This window comes from Phocoena sinus, chromosome 13 (assembly GCF_008692025.1).
Source record: "Phocoena sinus isolate mPhoSin1 chromosome 13, mPhoSin1.pri, whole genome shotgun sequence".
NCBI lineage: Eukaryota > Metazoa > Chordata > Mammalia > Artiodactyla > Phocoenidae > Phocoena > Phocoena sinus.
Window position 1 is genome coordinate 53,810,157 of NC_045775.1, and position 20,168 is coordinate 53,830,324.

Sequence of the window (20,168 nt, forward strand, 5' to 3'; positions counted from 1 at the left end):
TTACAATAAAAAATTTGTTTAATTAAAAAATTTCAAGTTTGGGACTTCCCTGGTGGTGTGGCGGTTAAGACTGCACTCCCAATGTAGGGGGCCCAGGTTTGATCCCTGGTCAGGGAACTAGACGCCGCGTGCCGCAACTAAGACCCAACACAGCCAAATAAATAAATAAACATTTAAAAAAATTTTTTAAGTTTATTGGAAAGGTCCAGTTGACAGAAAGGATTATTTTTAAAAAGCAGGTATCTGTGGCAAAAACTCTTTCTAAGCATTTTAAGTATGTTAACTTACTTAATTCTTATAATAAACCTATGAGTTAGGTATTTTTATATTCATTTTATAGTTAAGTGAACTCTGACACAAACAGGTGAAGTAACTTCCCCAAAGTCACACGGCTAATAAGCCAAGATTTGATACCAAGAAGAATGGAGCAGTTTACACTTTCCACCAGTAAGAGAAGGGACAATCATGTGGGGTTCTGAGGGAATGGGATCCAAGTCTATGCCAGAGGCTCCCAAACTTTCTCAGTTCATGGCACCCTCTGTGTCTCAGAAATTTTTATGGCTCCCCTAGTCCAAAAGAAATAACAGAATTCAAACAATTTAAGTATTTATATCCCAACAACTTGGTAGCCATTTGAAAACATAATACACAGAGATTGAAAGAAAAATATATTTAATTCCTAAATAACCACATTACTTACTAATGGGATGTGTGCACTATTAGAAGTTGGGCACTACACAACTTCTCAAACCTTGGAATCAGACTGGAAACCCTTACCCTCATTGTGTTCTATGTTAATTCTTGTGTGGTACTTGCTTTTTTATCACAGCAAGCTCTAAAAAACCAGCTTCATATAGATATGACCTCCCCCAAAGGAAGTTAGTGTGTTCTAATGTTGAAAATCTGCTCTATCTGGAGCTACTTGTTTGTGTAGAATCCAGCAGAAGTCTTGTGTTTTTCCTGAAATTTTAAAATATCCTGCAGGACTCCTGTGAATTCACTGCAATTCCCAGGGTGCATCAGTGCACAGTTTGAGAACTGTGGGTCTAGGTGGGATGCCTGGCTTTAAACAGGAGTAAAGATTATTCCTCTATTATGGCAGAAGGATGGATACAGATAGAGATTTATATGTTTGGCACAGTGTTAACTGAGATCTCACAATTCAACCTAGGATTCTACCTAGACCAAGGGGACTACCAAATGATAGGTACTTCACTGTGGAAAGCCACTGTGAATATTTTACATTCAACACTATTTTATAAGAAGCATAGTTGCAGCTGCCTTTAATTTCAGTCACTTAAGCAGTATAAATGCTAACCTAATAGTTTTATTTTTTAACTTTATTTTTTAAAATAAGGGGTATAAATCACAATTTGGCAAAAGCACTTGATGTGTTTTCTCTACCAGCTATTTTGGCATATCTATAACACAATATTCTCAAATATCATGAATGTAAAGTTGCTGGGTTCTCACACCCAACCATATATACTAAGTTTATATGTACATTTCTAATTGGCACATTCCAAACTGTGCATCTAATACAAAGTTCTAAGTTTGAAGTCATATTTTAAGTTTTTATATAAAAATTAAGTACAAGGACTAAAATATAATGCACTAAAAGTCTTCTCATTAGCTAGCTATCGATGTAAAACTTTACTCTCCCTTTATAAAGTACATACATGTCTGGCATGTGTTTGTTTCCATTTTGTAAAATACACACGAAAATCAATGAGAGTCATTAGATTATTCAGATTTTGAACTCATTTAGCTTTAAACATATTTACTATTAACTATAACTGGATATATGGAGGAAATTCATAGTCCTGAACTGGCTTCCTTTGTGGCAAAATACCTTGAAGCTTCCAAAACATTATTAGACCCAAATGCCAAGGGCAGAGGCAGGGAATTATGAGTTTCTTCAAAGAAATGTTTTTAAATGAAAACAATAAAAGAGAAGAAAGGACCATTTATGAAAAGAACAGGAAGGAAATGCTGATTGATGACACAAAGACACATTATTATGAAGAAGATAAAAATTTTCTTTGTGTCATAACCGTGTTCTAAAACTGGGTCCATATATTACTGTATATTTAAGAGTAAATAGTTAATGTATTGATGAATTATCATAGGTCATCAAACTTTGGATTGAATTAGTCAAGATACAATGTAAATTTTCTATTTTTCCTGGAAAGGAATGATTTTTTTTCCCTAAAAGAGTAATTATTAGGGCATGATATTAAACTGGCTAGCTGAACATTAAGATTACTCAGGTATAGTACTGTGTGTATGCAAACATACAGATACGCATTCTTATTCTTAATATAAACCTTTGTGGGGGTGACGGCCATGGGCATGCATCACTCAGAGCTCCTTCAGGAGGAACGAATGCTGGGAACACAGTTGACTGACCAAGACCAAATATTCCCTAGGTGGCTACTAGCCAATGGCTGAGCATGGTGTGGTACTAGTCCAACAGGGGACTCCTCTAATGAGCAACTTTGACTCAGGGACTCTCCTGTGGCTGAAATTTTCTGAGCACCATGCTGCAGCCTGAGGCTCCTTATACCCAGTCCTTTCCCCTCATCGCTCAGGGCTCAGACCAGCATCACAGTCAAAAGGCTCTCCTGCCTGCTTCCTTCCCCTTTATCTTTCCCATCTCCCCATAAATCACTTGCTGTTCTAGCACTATCTTGACATCTGCTTCTCAGAAGCACTCTGGGCATGTTTAAAAAGTATTTCAGGGCTTCCCTGGTGGCGCAGTGGTTGAGAGTCCGCCTGCCGATGCAGGGGACACGGGTTCGTGCCCCGGTCCGGGAAGATCCCACATGCCGCAGAGCGGCTGGGCCCGTGAGCCATGGCCACTGAGCCTGCGCGTCCAGAGCCTGTGCTCCGCAACGGGAGAGGCCACAACAGTGAGAGGCCCGCATACCACAAAAAAAAAACAAAAAAGTATTTCAATTAAAGAAATACACATATAAATTGTTAAAATGTCAAAGAATACTTGGAATTAAAGCAGCTGTTTACTGTCTTATCCCACCACAGCCTCTCATCCCACTCTCAAATATAACCATTTCAACTCTTGGTAATTTCTCCTGGTTCTACCATATTTCTAAATTTCTAAATACGTTGTGTCACTTAGAACTGCATTCAGGTGCATGTAATAGAAACCTTAAAAAAAAAAGTCATTACTTAACTGAATGGAAGTTTGTTCTTCCTCACAGAACAAGAAATGTGGCCTTAAGCAGTTCATGGCTGAAAAGACAGCTCCATGACATCAACAGGTACCAGGAACCTACTTTTCATCCCCTTTCCCTTTATTAAGTGGCTTTTGGTTAACATTACTCCAGCAATTAATTCTTCCCTTTTCTGCATCGACTGTACTACTCCCATTAGCTTACCAACAGGAATAGATGTTATTCCTTGCATCTAAAAAAAGAAACAAAAACCTCTTTTTTTAATTTATTTTTTTATTTTTTTGCGGTACGCGGGCCTCTCCCGTTGCGGAGCACAGGCTCCGGACGCGCAGGCTCAGCGGCCATGGCTCACGGGCCCAGCTGCTACGTAGCATGTGGGATCTTCCCGGACCGGGACACGAACCCGTGTCCCCTGCATCGGCAGGCAGACTCAACCACTGCGCCACCAGGGAAGTCCCAAAAACCTCTTTTAACCTCACCTCTCTCTCAAGCTCCTGACCTATTTCTCCATTTTCCTTTATAATGTAATCCCTTCTGATGTTGTAAAGCCCTAATTTCTCTCCTCCTATTTTCCCTTAAATACATTCCAGTCAGGCTTCTGCCCATACCATCTATTGACCCTGCTCTAATCTAGGTCACGAATGACTTCCATGCTACTCCATCCGATAGTCAATCTCAGGCAACTGTTACTGGTATGCTACATACCAGCAACACTCAACTTTCTTCCTGAAACCTAGTTTCCAGGGCACCACATTCCCTTCAGTGTGCTCTACCTCTCTGGCTACTCCTTATTCGTCTCCTTTCTCCATCTCTCCCTTTCTCTCTCTCCAATCCCCAGTGCTGGAGCACCCCAGAGCTCCGCCCTTCTGCCTCCTCTAGTTCTCTATCTACACTCACTCCCTTGGTGCTCTTCACTGATTTCTTGGCTTCAATACCATCTCTGTTGCTGCCTCCCAAATTTCTCTCTCCAGCCCAGGCCCTTCTCTAAACTACACATTCCTATAACCAATTGTCTACTGACTTCTCTACTTGAATATCTAATAGGCATTTCAAACACTGACGTCAAAAACTGAGCTCCTGATATTTCCCTCAAAAATGTCTCTTCTCAGTCTTCGCCATCTCAGTAAATGGCCATTCTTCCAGTTGCTCAGAAATTTCTCCTATATTCCACATCTGATCCATCAGCAGAATCTGGCCACTTCTCACCACTTAACCACTCCACGCGGTCAAAACCACCGTTATGGCTGTTCACCTGGACTATGGTAGCAGCCTTCTAACTAATTGCCCTGACTTGATCTTCATTTCCTTCAATGTGTTCGCATCACAATACCTAGAGTTATCCAATTAAAAAGTAAATCAGATCAAGCTCCTCCTCTGCTCAAAAGCCCCAAAGGGTTTCCCATCTCACTTAGAGTAAAAGCCAAGCCCTTCAAAGGCCTGGAAGGCCCTTATATAACTAGTGCCTCATTTTCTCTCTGATCTTAATTCCTACTACTCTTCTCCTTGCTCATCCCACTCCAATCAGATCAACTCTTTGATGTTTTTCAAACATGCCACGTATACTTCCATCTCAGGGCCTCTGTACCTGCCTGGAACCCTCTTCTCCAGATACCTTCCACGGCTTGCTCCTTTATGTCTTAATCACACGAGGTCTTTCCTGGTCACCAGATATCAGGCCCATCCTGCCCTACCATCCCCCACATATACTTCCTATTTTTCTTGCTTTATTTTTCTCTTAACAGTTATTACTTTCTTACATACTCTAAATTTTACTTATCGATCCCTTCTTGACTGTCTACCCTAATGAAACTTAAGCTACAGGGGAACAGGAATAATGGTCATTTTTGTCTGTTTTTTTCACTGGCATCCCTAGCAATGAGAATTCTATTTGGCATATACTAGGCACTATATATATATGCCTTGAGTGAAAGAATGGTCAAAAGCAGGGCCCTGTCCCTTCAGGAATATTTCAGATCCAGACTGGAAGCGCAGAAGCTGAAAAGCCACATCCCAATTGAGTATGGTGTGACATTATATATATATATAAAATAAGTACATGTATTTTATATGTAAAAATACATTTAAAGTATGCAATATTCCTACAATATTTTGCTTTTTTAGAGGAATTTCAAATGCCTCAGCCTGGGGAAGACATATTTTTGGATAAGGGCAGTGGTCTATGGAGAATAATACCACTAGTTTGAACAACCTACTCTGCCCTCATAGCAGGCAGTGAACGGCAGGGCTTTGTGGAGCCGCTGGAAGCCCGAGGCAACAGGAAGAGTCAGTAAAACAGTGCAATACTTATTTAAAATTCTGATATTTTGCTCATTATAGGTCTTCTGAGGGGCATTAATTCTGATTTTTAAATGCTGTACAAAAATATGACTTAAAAAAAGTAAGCTTTCTTGTAAGTCCTACCAGGAACCTCTGCTTACTTTGGCCAGAATTGCTGCATTTTGCCACTCTGAACAATAGGGTCTGTTCATAAAGAAAAATGGATACTGGACAAGCAACTAGCAATGTCTTCCATATGTTATTTCTTGATTTAGTCATTACCTACTGATTTTTTTTCAGTAAAATTTATTTATCCTATATCTTTTATTATCTTATTAAATATTATTATTAATTCTCCTAGATCAGACTAGATATCAGATCTATCAGTTCCTTTTCTTCCCTCCCTCCAATATCCCTAGGAGAACCTTCTGTCCCCTGCCCCAATTTGGACCAGCTGCTACCTAGGCCTAAGGCACAGTCATCCTAAGATTTCTCCTCATTTCTTTCCTGTGTAAGATCCTGTTTCCTGGATCCTAAGAAATCTTGCTTCTTGGTTCACTCTACTGCTTTAGGGCAGCACATCTTCCAATAACCTCCTGAGAAAAAGTCCATGGCAGGTAAGTAAGATTTTTTGAGAGCTAACTAGCTTGAAAGTGTCCTTGCTTGAAAGACAATTTAGAATTCTAGACACAGAATTCTAGGCTAAAAGCTCTTCCCTTCAGAATTTTGAAGGCATGATTCCACAGTCTTCTAACTCCTTATATTGCTGTTGAGAAGTCTGATTCCCATTCCTTTCTATGTATCTTATTTTTCTTTTTTTTTCACTGCAAAAGCTTTCTGGATCTTCTCTTTAACTTTGGTTTTCTAAAATTCACAAAATATGTCTTGGTATTGGTCTTTTTTTCAACCACTGGGTCCTTTCAAACTGGAAACAAACATCCTCCAGTTATGGGAAATTTTCTTCTATTATATGTTGTTTGTTTGTTTCTTCCCTCCTGTTTTCTATCATTAGTAAGATATTGGACCTTCTGGCCTGATGCTCTAATCTTCTTACCTTCTATTGCCTATTGTTCACTATGGCCTTTAGTACACTCTGTTCTGCATTATAGGGATATTTTAACTTTATCGTTCAATTCTTCTATTAATTCTTCTACCAATGCTGTCATATTTTTAAAATTCATTTTTATTTTTATTTATTTTTGGCTGCGTTGGGTCTTGTTGCTGTGTGTGGGCCTTCTCTAGTTGCGGCGAGCAGGGGCTACTCTTCGTTGCAGTGCACGGGCTTCCCACTGCAGTGGCTTCTCGTTACGGAACACGGGCTCTAGGCACGTGGGCTTCAGTAGTTGTGGCACACAGGCTCAGTAGTTGTGGCTCACGGGCTCTAGAGCACAGACTCAGTAGTTGTGGCACATGGGCTTAGCTGCTCCGCAGCATGTGAGATCTTCCTGGACTAGGGCTCAAACCCGTGTCCCCTGCATTGGCAGGTGGATTCTTGACCACTGTGCCACCAGGGAAGCCCCTATGCTGTCATATTTTTAATTCTCAAGAGCTCCTTTCCTTTTTCCTGAGTATTCCTTTTTCAAAAATAGCATCCTATTCTTGTTTCAAAGATGCAAGAACTTCTCTTATTTCTCTGTGGGGATTAATTTTAATTCCCTGAATTTAGTTCTGTTTATTGTACTGTCCCTGATTCTTTTTCTTTTCTGTTTGTTTTAGTCTCAGACTCATAGATCTTAGATTTACAGATGGAGATTTCCTTGAAAGTACTGTGGATCTCTGGCTCCCTGGTTATATCTATTTTTTTAAAAGATCTTTATTGGAGTATAATTGCTTCACAACACTGTGTTAGTTTCTTTTGTACAACAAAATCAATCAGCCATATGCATACATATATCCCCATATCCCCTCCCTCTTGAGCCCCCTCCCACCCTCCCTATCCCACCCCTCTAGGTTGTCGCAAAGCATCGAGCTGATCTCCCTGTGCTATGCAGCTGCTTCCCACTAGCTACCTATTTTACACTTGGTAGTGTATATATGTCGATGCTACTCTCACTTCACCCCAGCTTCCCCCTCCCCTCCTCAGCATCCTGAAGTCCATTCTCTATGTCTACGTCTTTATTCCTGCCTGGCCACTAGGTTCATCAGTACTATTATTTTTTTAGATTCCACATATATGCGTTAGCAAATGGTATTTGTTTTACTCTTTCTGACTTACTTCACTCTGTATGACAGACTCTGAGCCCATCCACCTCACTACAAATAACTCAATTTCATTTCTTTTTTATGGCTGAGTAATATTCCATTGTATATATGTGCCATATCTTCTTTATCCATTCATCTGTTGGACATTTAGGTTGCTTCCATGTCCTGGCTATTGTAAACAGTGCTGCAATGAACACTGTGGTACATGTCTCTTTTTGAATTATGGTTTTCTCAGGGTATATGCCCAGTAGTGGGAGTGCTGGGTCATATGGTAGTTCTATTTTTAGTTTTCTAAGGAACCCCCATGCCGCTCTCCATAGTGGTTGTACCAATTTACATTCCCATCCCTGGTTATATTTAAAAGTGAGTCTCCAAAAAATTGATTGGAAGCTTGGTGCGTACAAGGAGGCTTGTTAACTTGGGCTTCACTGTAAGGAGATTTGTTGGCACATCTATATTTTCAAAGGGAACTACCAAATATCAGTATCCATAGGCTTTGCTCTGGGAGTAATAATCTATTTTGTCAGAGAAGGGTCTTCTAAATAAGTTACATTGAGATATAGCCTCGGTGCTGGAGCAGGTAAGGAGTTGGGGAAGATCTCACCATTCCAGATACAGACTCTTACTTAATCCCCTTATTTTCAGTCTAGCCACCTTACTTCTGCTCTGTGCTTAGAATCTTCAAGTCCAGAAACCCCCTAGTTTGGTGTTTCCAGAAAATAATTATCCCATTTCATTTGTTCTTTGTAGAAATCACCTCTGGTTTTCATGTTTTAGCCTACATCCCACTGCCAGGCTAATCTCTGTGCTTTCTCTAAATTCTTATTACCTTTTTAACTTGGTGTCATACAACTTAGCACTCACTAGTGTCCTAGTGATTTTACATGTCTGTTTTCCTTGACTAGGTTATACTGGCAACTCAGCCCACACTTTACACATCTTTAGTGCCTCCTGCAATGGTGGCAGTCAGTAAATACTGTGTGATGGGTTTTGTATAAATAATATGCTATTACTAATAGTTGTAACTTAAAACCATGGTTTGTCAATTATTATTTTATGAGGAAATCGAAACTGATTTTCACATAGTTTGGTGAAAGATCAGGTAACGATGCTATTCATTATACAACTGAGGAAGTTATAATAAAATAAGTTCCTTAAGGTCACAGTTTATCTGTGATATGCTTGGAAAATAATCTCTACTTTTACATAGACTGTCAAGTAATTCATTACAAGAATTTAAAAAGAAAACTATCTTTTCTTGGCATTTTAAAATTGCATCTGGAAATGTCAAATAAGTATAGAAAGAGATCAGGGTAAAGATGACTATATCATACTTTTATGCTCAAATGTACATATATGATTTAAATAATTTAATCTAAAATCAATATATATGAAGTTACATCTATCTTAATGATAATATTGCTTTTAACTAATTATGCAGTAATCTGCAAATATGAATGTGACTTGAAGCACAATTTAAGGAATTAAAATATTCCACCACAGCAGTGTACAATTTAATAGTATCTTAATGCTGAAACTATTATTCGCTAAGAACAGTTTGGAAAATGGTTTAAGAAATTCAAAGCAGAAAATTATTAAATACTTTCTCATAATAAAATAATTTTAGGAGATCAAAAAAACAGTGAGAAATATATGTGATACACTTTTAATTCATTTCAAACTAGTAACAGGTACAGTCTGAAAAACCAACTTCAAAAGAAAGTTTTCATATAGAACATATGTATAGGTAAGTCTTGATTTATAAACTGCTCTGAATTTACAAATGAAATTTTTTTTAAATGGTACAATTTACAGGTCATTGAATCACTGAATCAACAACATGAATTAAGCTTTGATACTGATGATAACCTATCAAAAAAAAACCTTGTTATTCAACAGAGGGAAAAATCCAGGCTCAGATTGCATCCTCTGAAATTCTTTATGTTGTTGTAGTTGCATTGCTAATTCCTGAACAACTGAACCTTTTGAAGAAATAAGGATCCCTTAAAAAGAAGACAACCAAGATAAATTCCATATAGCCTAAAGCTGCCCCTTTTTGAGGGGGGGATAAAAGATTTACATTAGTTAAGGAGTGGCACAGTCAAAAACTGAAGAGTCTAACTATGTTAGCACCAAGATACTGAGGAACTTTTTTCACTTCTTTTCTAAGAATTAGAGAACTTTACGTGTGATCAATGGCTGCCATTTTAGGGTTAAATATATGGGGAAAATTACTAATAGAAATGAAAGCATATGTTACCTTTAGAGTTACCACACTGGATGATGTACAAAAGGGGGACCCTATGGGAGCCTGTAGAGATGATGTACTGATTTTGCAGCTAACAAAAGGTTAAGGGGAGCCTTATGAAAATTTAGCTTGAGCACCAAATTTTTAATTTTCTGTCATATTAGAGATCTTTAAGAATAACACACATATTCATATTTTTAGAAGACCTAGCTAATAGTCCTGTCTAGAAACTGTGGTAGTAGATGGATAATGTTAGGAGGTCTTTCAAAGGCCCTAAAGATATGGGGAATAACCTGGACCTGTGGACACGGTGGAGGTCAAGTTATCTTGTTGAAATATATCACATCAAGAATGGGCTGGTATTAAAAGGTCTATTTAAGGCATATCTTATCAATCATAGAAATAAAGCACAAAATATGACAGAACATAATGATAAGCTCCACTGGAAATGTTAAACACAGACTCATTGGTACAACAGCCTATGAAATCAGTATTTTCAGTTTCCTATAAATTACGGAAGTAATTTTGTATATATTCTATCACACATATTCCTTTTCTGAGTTGAATTAATTCAATAGTGAGGAATATCCATCTTCATACTCTCCCATACACACATGCACACAAACCTGCTTATTAAATTAAAATGCAATAAAGTCTATTTAAAACGGATTGTGTACTGAGATGCTCCACTGCATATTTTCAGATGCCTGACATGTTCCAACTTACCTGTGCAACAATAAGGGTCAGGCCATGAGACACACCTCTTACTATAGGTGGTAGGCTTCCCCTGCAGTCAAATAATTTTGAACCAGCTTTTAAAGTGAGTAATGGCATTGAGAAGTACAATTTGAGTTGTACTAAGTTTAAAACTTTCTGGAGTATATTTTGTATTCAAGTTTTAAAGTCTGATTAAAATTTTTATGAAAACAAATTATGAATTTTTAAATAATTCCATCCTTTTCAATAGTATCCTAAGTCTAATTTAAGAAGTATTATGGTTCTAAAAAAGAAACGAAATTGAGTTATTTGTAGTGAGGTGGATGGACCTAGAGTCTGTCATACAGACTGAAGTAAGTCAGAAAGAGAAAACCAAATACCGTATGCTAACACATATATATGGAATCTAAAAAAAAAAAAAAAAAGCTCATGAAGAACCTAGGGGCAAGACGGAATAAAGACACAGACCTACTAGAGAATGGACTTGAGGACACGTGGAGGGGGAAGGGTAAGCTGGGACAAAGTGAGAGAGTGGTAGTGTATATATGGACATATATACACTACCAAACGTAAAATAGATAGCTAGTGGGAAGCAGTAGCATAGCACAGGGAGATCAGCTCGGTGCTTTGTGACCAGCTAGAAGGGTGGGATAGGGAGGGTGGGAGGGAGACGAAAGGGGAAGGAGATATGGGGATATACGTATATATATAACTGATGCACTTTGTTATAAAGCAGAAACTAACACACCATTGTAAAGCAATTATACTCCAATAAAAATGTTAAAAAAAAAGAAGTATTATGGTTCTAAAAATATTAATTCAACCTTGTAAACAGTCTCTGGAAAATAATAATTATGACAGTTGAGGAGGTAACTAAAGTCACTTTCATGAATAAAGGTAGACTAGTTTAAACAAAAAATGAGCACAAACCGGAGTCCACTAAAATGAGATCTATATTCAAATAGTATATTAACACAAGTTTATAATTACTACAAATTCAATGTGGTAGATTTATGGATAGAGCCATGGGTCTAAACTTCAAACAAGAGTAGTTAGACCTAAAATTCGTGAATCACATTGTAAGCAAGTAAGAATTTAAATTGATACAGGATATTTAATTCCATAAAACAGTTATAATTATTAGTACTGATGTAACTTCAACTACATGTAGGAGTAGAATATTACTAATGATTCGTTTTATCATAAGCGAGTAAAATTTTTCTAGGCAAATAGCATTTTTTAAGCCTACTGACACAGCTGAGATATCTGTCGATTATTTTATGATCAATGGACAAGTGATTATTATGTCCTGAATCTAGACCCATTCAACATGTAGCTCACCTTGTCCAGACTCTAATAGTGCTGTACAGAAGAACTTTCTCTGATGGAAATGCTCTGTATATATATTGTCCATATGATAACATGTGGTTACTGAGCACTTAAAATGTGGGTAGTGCAACTGAGGAACTGAATTTTTAATTTTAATTAGTTTAAATTTATATTTAAATAGCCACAGATGACTACCAGCTACCATATTAAACAGTACAGTTTAGAAGGTTCAAAAAGTAAGAGCAAATGTCTTGTTTTGTTAGGTCTAACTCTAGTCTGCTTGTTGATTTCCATAAGCATGGTGTTCACAAGTGCTTACAAGAGTGGTCAAAATACCTTTTGTCCTATGGTTTTACCTTCATTCATAAATATGATTAAATCTATGACAAACAAAAAATACCATCGGAAAAGACTGTTACTAGTGCTTATAGTGTCAGTACAACTATACTGATTAATGAGGTAGCCTGAGTCAATCTGTCTAATGTTAGTTCTAGAATGACTAGAATTCAAACTATGAAATACCTGTTCCTAAAAAGTTTTTGTCCATTACCTATCATAACACAAGAATACCAATTACTGCATAGTTTTCAGCTCCACTGGTTAAACACTGCGAAAGCATGTCAAACCTTTTTACCTGACAGATATATTTGTTCTTCCATTTGCTCAGCACACACTGACTATTTTGCATCAGCTCCTGAAGGAAACAGAAAAAGAGAGTGCAGTTGGCTATACACATTGTCGTTACCAGTTAAAGTGCTTCTGATTTGCAAGCAAAAAAAAAGATCAGCATGCCTCACAAAGATGCAACTGTTTTGGAACTCCTCACTGGACAAAAGCAAAGCTATCATCACCAGGAGAGTTGATCCTTTATGAAAATTAAAGCTGTTGAAAGATGTTTTAAAACAGATTTGTTTGTTGCCATTTTTGAAACTTCTGGAAAGATACCTCCAACTCCTTGAGTGAGTCTCGAAGTTTTTCTGGGCGTCTGTTTTTGAGCGTCCATGGAAAATCTCGTGCTGGCAAACAAAACGTGTACTATAGTCAGTTAAACGTGGTTTAAAAAGGAAACTCTGCTTAGCAATGTGCCTTAGGAGATTAAAATAAAACACCTCCTTAACTGAAAGGAAGTAGGCTTCACTTCCATCATCAAATGACAGTTTTTGAAAGGCTCTGTCATAAAAACAGGATTTTTACCACAAAACAATCTCCCTGATCAAAATTTTATGATGACAACTAACAAGGCTCGGAGAATCCCTGGGAAAGTTTCCTAGGCCTGTGAATCTAGCACTTAACAGTAAATGACCCACTCTTTACCACAGAAGTAACATTTTCATATAAATAAAGAGTCAATCCGAAAGAAATTCCAAACTGTGCAAGTAGCCTTATCAGATCTGAAAATTCCTATGAGTAAATGAATATACTGAGGAAAGAAATAAAATTTAAAAAATAACACAGAGAAAATGAATTTAAAATTAAGCATCACACATTTAAACTAAGGACAAATTTGAGGGAAATCCAAGTTTTAACAGATTAGACACTAACAGTGCTCTTTTCTATTTAAAATAATTCTCTTTAAAATCTACACCACAGTTCAATAATGATAAGTCTTTGTTTTGTTTTAAATTAAAAGATAAAATTATTTAGTAGAGTCTCAATGTTAGCCTAAGACAAATTAAAAATAGTTCTGTTTAAAAGAATTAACAGAATATTAAATTCATTATAATGATATCTATTTCATCACAAAAACGAATTCATCTCTGAATTCTCCTAAATAATAATTCTAAATGCGTGTGTACATGTGTTTTGTGTGTATGTACATATAATATACAGTATATATAGGCATTTAAATTTTTATAGAATTGCTATTATCTTATTAAAGCAAATTAATGACATTCTATAAACATAATTTATGATGTGCAGAGCATATGTAAAAAGTTTTAAATCTCTGTTGCAGGTACTAATACAGTATTTTTAAAAATTAAATGTTAGCTTGATCATTTAAAATGAGAATAAGTAGGATATTCAGCTCCACCTATATTCCAAATAAAACAGTCATATTTTAACCACATTATACTGTACCCATATTACATATATAACACGTTTATATATTTGAAAACAGGAAAGACTAAAGAGAATAAAATGCTAATACTGATAATTACAAATCTTATTCTCCTACAATGGGTAAAACATATTAATAATTTAGGCATAATATGGATAATAAAATGCTATCAGAATTTAAGCATGGCACACTTTTTAAATATATTAAATAATATAAATATGGTTCATTAAGAAAGTTTGTGTTTACAGAAGCATATATCTCACCAAACAATGGACAGAGATTTCATTGGTCTAAACGAAAAATTCCTAACAATATGATTCTTATTCACGTTTATGTACCTAAACAATGGGAATTTATAAGAAATTTGTAAGGAATAACATTTTCTATTTGCACAGAAAGCTTAAAATATGTTTTAAGGCTGAATTTTCAGGGATATTAAAATTCCAGTTTTATAATAATTCCAAAAAAATATAAAGTAAAACTTACATTCTGCCAGCTTCTGCTTTTCTTCTAAGTTACCATGCTCTGTTGCTGATATTGTGGCAGCGGAGAGATGTTAAAAAAAAAAAAGTGGAAATTATTTTTATTATAATACTTTGTATTTTTATATGTGCATAAATAATTATTTATACATGCTATTGAGATTAATAAAATATGCCAAACTTTAAAAAAGGCAGTTGAAAAATGCCATAATATGGATGTTTTCATTTCATAGAAGATTTCCTAAATTTGTAGTGAAAAGGCTTACAAAGCACAACAGGTGGGCCAATATCCTGAGTTTGCAATCTCATCAGATAGGGAACAGAACTGCAACTGAGCCCAGAACAGAAGCTGCTTCAGTCTGTCATCAGAACCATGAAGTCAGCCTATTAGCCACCAAGCTAAGCACACAGGATGCCCACACAAGCCTCACTTCAACAGAGACCAAAACAGGAAGTAACTCTAGCTAGAAAGACCTTTTGGCCCATCATGAAACTTCTGGGATTAACAGGATTAATCAGATAAAGAAAATTGATCACTCACTCAGAAATGCCTATTTCAGATATCAGGTGAGGATCCGGGAGGCCAGCATCAGTGGGACCCATGCATTAACAATGCCCTCTACTGGGACACTGATAAATAAACGAGAATAGACTGTCCAGTTATCAGTCTAATCAGCAGTAAAATGAAAATTTTCAGGTTCTGCTATAGCATTTTCTCAATATTGCTTTATTTTATATAGAAATCAACCTCAGCATTTTTCTGAAGAACTGGAGTAACCTTTCTTGAAATTCTAGAATTCATCTAAGACTCATAAAAACAGAGTTTTCAAGTCAGTATTTTACAGTTTAGAATACAAAGTTTATAAAAATCACTTTAGTAGAACAGATACTTTACCTGGTGGCTCTTTCTTGTCATAATACTGGTAGATCCCGATGTCTCTATCTGTAGAAAGGAAGAAATGACATTAGATTATGGTAAAAAGTTATGGAGAATAAGAAGCCAACCCATACTGTACAGCAGGGTCAGTAGGGCAGGGAGGAAGGCAGAAACAATCTCTTTATGTTACTGGAAATAAAATACTTCAAAAGTATGTGGACATGGGTTTATCTATTCTAGGGATATTCAGGAACTGGATAGTTTATCAGTCCAGTTAGAAAAGAAATACACAAAACTAGAATGGCAAGAGGAAAGAAGTGGTAAAGAATTGACGCCAAGGAAGACCAACTTTTTTCTCTCACACTTCCTCTGATATTTTTCACAGGGTGCTACCAAAAGAAACTACCACTAAGTAAGGCGAAATGAAATCAGTGGATAGAATTCTGAGCTGTGGCTTTCTCTTCTCTAATTTAACTCGAGTCTAGTACGGTATTTGGGAGAAATCTGCAGAAAAGAAAGGTTTAGAAGAAGGTGTGGATAAATTATCTGAAGCTTGTTTAGATTCAAAAAACCTTCCAAACCATTCCAATTCGGATGCTCTGCTGGGGTTACAAAAGCAAAGCTAGGCTTCCAAGATGCTGAGAGTGATTTGACCATGGAATCCGTTCCTGCAGTTGAATTACAGGAGAACAAAATAATTGTGTCCACTTTCTTCCTATCTGTGAATAGTGAAATATTTCTTTCTTTGAAATAACATTTGTTTCCTTCCATGCAAAATAATTCTAGTTACTAACAAAAGGATACAACTATTTCTAAAGAAAAGGAAGCAGTGCAGGCTGCCCCCTAGTGACTGACTGCTCCAAACTTTCTCAAACTGAATGATAAAGCTTCCTCAAAAAAGCTATAATTAACTTTTCAAATACAGTTTTTCAAAATAGTCAATCATGCGTACTTACTGAAGCTCTATTTTATTCATCATGCCACTAATTGGGACATATAAAGAATGCAGTTTATTTCTGTTGGTTATATTGAAGATACCTAATAAGGAGTACCAGGGAAAGGTCATGAGTATGGCTCCTAGGGTACTGATAATATTTTATTTCTTGACCTGGGTGAAGATTTTATGGGTGTGTTCACTTTTTGATAGTTCAAAACATATCGTTATAATCTTTACACTTTTCAATATATATGTAATACTTTTAGTAAAAAGATTCTTTAAAAAATCCAAGAACCATATGCATTATGTACACAGGCCATATCCTGTGTACATAATATGTGTACATAATGAATATTCCATGCATCCACGTATTACAACTCTAGAATAGAACTATGAGGATAATAAGGGGTCCTGAATTCTATGCACAAGTCTGACCTACTGCATCTGGCCCAGAGTGGGGCTCTTAAAACCGAAGCAGGAATAGAAAGGCATCCACATAAGACCCACCTCCCATGGAATGCCAGAGCCTAAGCTGGATGAGGAAGGTGTCCATAGGGAAAGTCAGCCTGACATAGTATGTCAGAACCCTAGCAGGGTGAGAAGCACATTCACAGGAGCAATGGCCTCGTCTTGGGTGTTAGAGGCCGAATAAAGTGAGGAGGACATCCACATACAGGGGCAGCCCAACATAGTGTGTCAGAACGTACACGGGGTGAGAAGGACATCCATGCAGGGAAGGGAACTGTCACAGAGACAGAAGACTGTCTGCATACAGGGTGATTTTAAGTAAATAAAATAAAGATAGGAAGCGTCAGCTTTCCCAGTGAGAGAGAAGTACAAATATAAAAAGAGAGAACATTAGAATGAACCCTGTGGTGATAGATTAGAATTTGAGGTACTGGTATGAACTCATGGTTTTCAATATATTGAGATACAGAAGTGAATGTGGATGCAAGTATGTGTGTATGCATACATACATACATTCCCTAAGCTCTGGCCACTGAGAGTACCTGGGAGCAGTGATACTCCAAGAGCAATGAGTGCACCTAAAGCACACCTTGGCTTCTAGATACTATTCTCCTCTAAAAGGAACCAAGCTCCTTAGAGAATTGGCTGATTCCAGCACTGAGGAAGGGAAAGTATAATAAGAGCCTGAAAGATCTGTTGTGCCAGAAAGAACGGAAATGCTCAAATATTGACAGGGACATGGCACAAAGACAGAGAAGCCAGCTTGTAAGGGGTCCCACTGGCCACATCAGGGACAACTTAAACATCAAAATGAATAATGGTACTAATGGATTAAAATCATTGACTAAAACAGTACCTGAGCCCACAGGGATAAAATAAATTTAAAATATATTTAAAGTTTAATGAGGAATAAGATATTCACATATTTTCAAGGTATCTCCCTTACAAAATACTAATTAATTCCAAAGAAGAAAGTAACTTTGCAGTGGAGAAGCCTAGCAGACATCACCTTAACCAAGTGATCATGAACATCATCAATAAAGACACGAATTGAAATTGTGCACTGCCTGTTAGGATGCATTGAGAATACAGCATCACTTCTGGAATATTCCCACCAGATATGCATAATTTGAACCTACTTATGAGGAAACTTCAATGATCTAAATTTAGGGACATACTACAAAATGAGTGGTAAAAAAATCTTCAAAAGTGTTAAAGTCACAAAAGTTAAAAAATAAATTTAAAAAAATTAAAAGGATGAAAAATTTGTTCCAGAATTAAAGAGCATAAAGAGACACGATAACTAAATGTAACATGTCTTTTTTTCTTTTTCTTTTTTTTTTTTTAGGTAAGAAGTGGATTTATTTAGACAGAAACACACTCCACAGACAGTGTGGGCCATCTCAGAAGGTGAGAAAGGCACCAGGGTATGGGGTTGTCAGTTTTTATAGGGGTGGGTAATCTCATAGGCTAATGAGTGGGAGGCTTATTGCAGCTATTTCAGGAAGGGGTGGGGATTTCCAGGAATTGGGCCACCACCCACTTTTTTGATCCTTATGGTTGATCTTGGAACTATCATGACACCTGTGGGCGTGTCATTTAGCATGCTGATGTGTTAAGTGAGGTATACTGAGGCTTAAGGTCTAGTGGAAGTCGACTTGTCCACCATCTTGGACCCATTTGGTTCTAATCAGTTTATGTCATGTCCTCGGGCTATGTCATTCTTTCAAAGGTTGTGCCCTGCCTCCTTCCCTCCTGTTTCATTCCCCCCTCAGATATTTTACTCCCATATTCTTATGAGAGCAGAAGGGCAATCGTCCGTCTTCTGTAACTGCTTCAGAGCTGAGTGGGGGGTGTCGACCCTGCCTGTCAGGGAGTAAAAATCTCTGGATACCTGATCTAGGGGCCCCAGAGGCAGGACAGCTCCTTGTTTTAAGTCAGTATGGGCTGTAATCCTCGCATAGCCATCATATTGGTGTGGAACTGTTGTAACTGCTTCCATAGCCTTTCTATGAATCTTGATGATGAAGCACTTTTTGTAACAGCATCAGAGTACTAAAATATCTATAAATGACAAAGGACTTAAAAGCCATGGTTAAACATCTGATTATACTGTAATCAATAAAGAAACTTGGTTATAATAACCAGAATTCCAAATGATTACATTTAACTTAACATACCAAATAATCCTAGTTAAATATTTCTCTTTAAGATACCTCAGGGGACCTCTAAAGTACCCCAAAGTTAGCTGGAAATCAAAAGAAACAAAAGTATTTGGGAAGTTTGTCAAAAAGTTTTAAAACACTTGGTCAAATAAGATCATAGGTCACTGTGAGACAATACTTATTCCTTAACCAAAGTTACAAAAGATCTCAAAAGCAAATACAAGTCACTTAAAGGCAAAGAAACTCACAATCTGTTGTCAAAAGCAGAATTTCAAGAATACTTTGGAGGGAGAAACCAAACCCAGTCTTGTTCTAGCCCATTCCTAACAAAATCCATTTACCCATCTAAATTCAATCCAGTCTTAGAAAATCCTGATCACACATAACTCTTTTCAGTATTTTTCATTCTTCACACCTTCTTTTACTAAAAAAACCCAAGTAATTCTGAACGAGAACCATTTGCTATAAAAAATGACACTGGAGGAACAATTGGTGAAACTCTGAGTATTAGATGGTAGTACTATTATCATTGTTAATTTCTTGATTTTGATGGTTATATAGATGATGTGGGACAACACATTTTCTATAGGAAATACACACTAAAGTATTTGGGGGTGGTGAGGCATCAGATCTGAAACTTACTCTAAAATGGTTCAAGAAAAAAAATTCTCTGTACTAACAAGTTTTCTGTAAAAGTTTGTGATTACTTCAAATTAGAATAGCATTTATCAAAAAGACAAGAAATAACAAGTGTTGGCGAGGATGTGGGGAATAGGGAACTCTTCAGCACTGCTGGTGGGAATGCAAATCGGTGCACTCACTATGGAAAACAGTATGGAGGTTTCTCAAAAATAGAACTATCATGTGATGCAGCAACTTCACCTCTGGGTATTTATCCAAAGAACATGAAAACACTAATTCAAAAAGATATAGGTACCATTATATCATGTTCATTGCAGAATTATCTACAATAGCCAAGATCTAAGTGTCCATTGATGGATGAATGGATAAAGAAGACGTGGTATATATATACAATGTAATACTACTAAGCCATCAGAAGAATGAAATCCTACCATTTGTGACATCTTGAATGGACCTTGAGGGCATTATGCTAAGTGAAATAAGTCAGAGAAAGACAAATGCCATATGCAGAATCTTAAAAACAAACAAACAAAACACAAGCTCACAGATACAGGGAACAGATTGGTTGTCA

The 20,168-nt window shown here is 36.9% G+C and overlaps 1 protein-coding gene across 5 annotated transcripts in view; it reads right to left on the bottom strand.

Annotated features, from left to right (window-relative positions):
- Window positions 1-20,168, bottom strand: part of WDPCP (WD repeat containing planar cell polarity effector) — a 518,809-nt gene that overhangs the window by 280,117 nt on the left and 218,524 nt on the right. For all 5 annotated transcript variants that reach the window (XM_032653051.1, XM_032653049.1, XM_032653048.1 and 2 more), the window contains 4 exons: window positions 15,404-15,451; window positions 14,513-14,557; window positions 12,913-12,983; window positions 12,602-12,661 (listed from right to left, as the gene is read on the bottom strand). In XM_032653051.1, coding sequence (XP_032508942.1) covers window positions 12,602-12,661; window positions 12,913-12,983; window positions 14,513-14,557; window positions 15,404-15,451 — 224 coding nt within the window. The remainder of the gene's footprint in view (window positions 1-12,601; window positions 12,662-12,912; window positions 12,984-14,512; window positions 14,558-15,403; window positions 15,452-20,168) is intronic.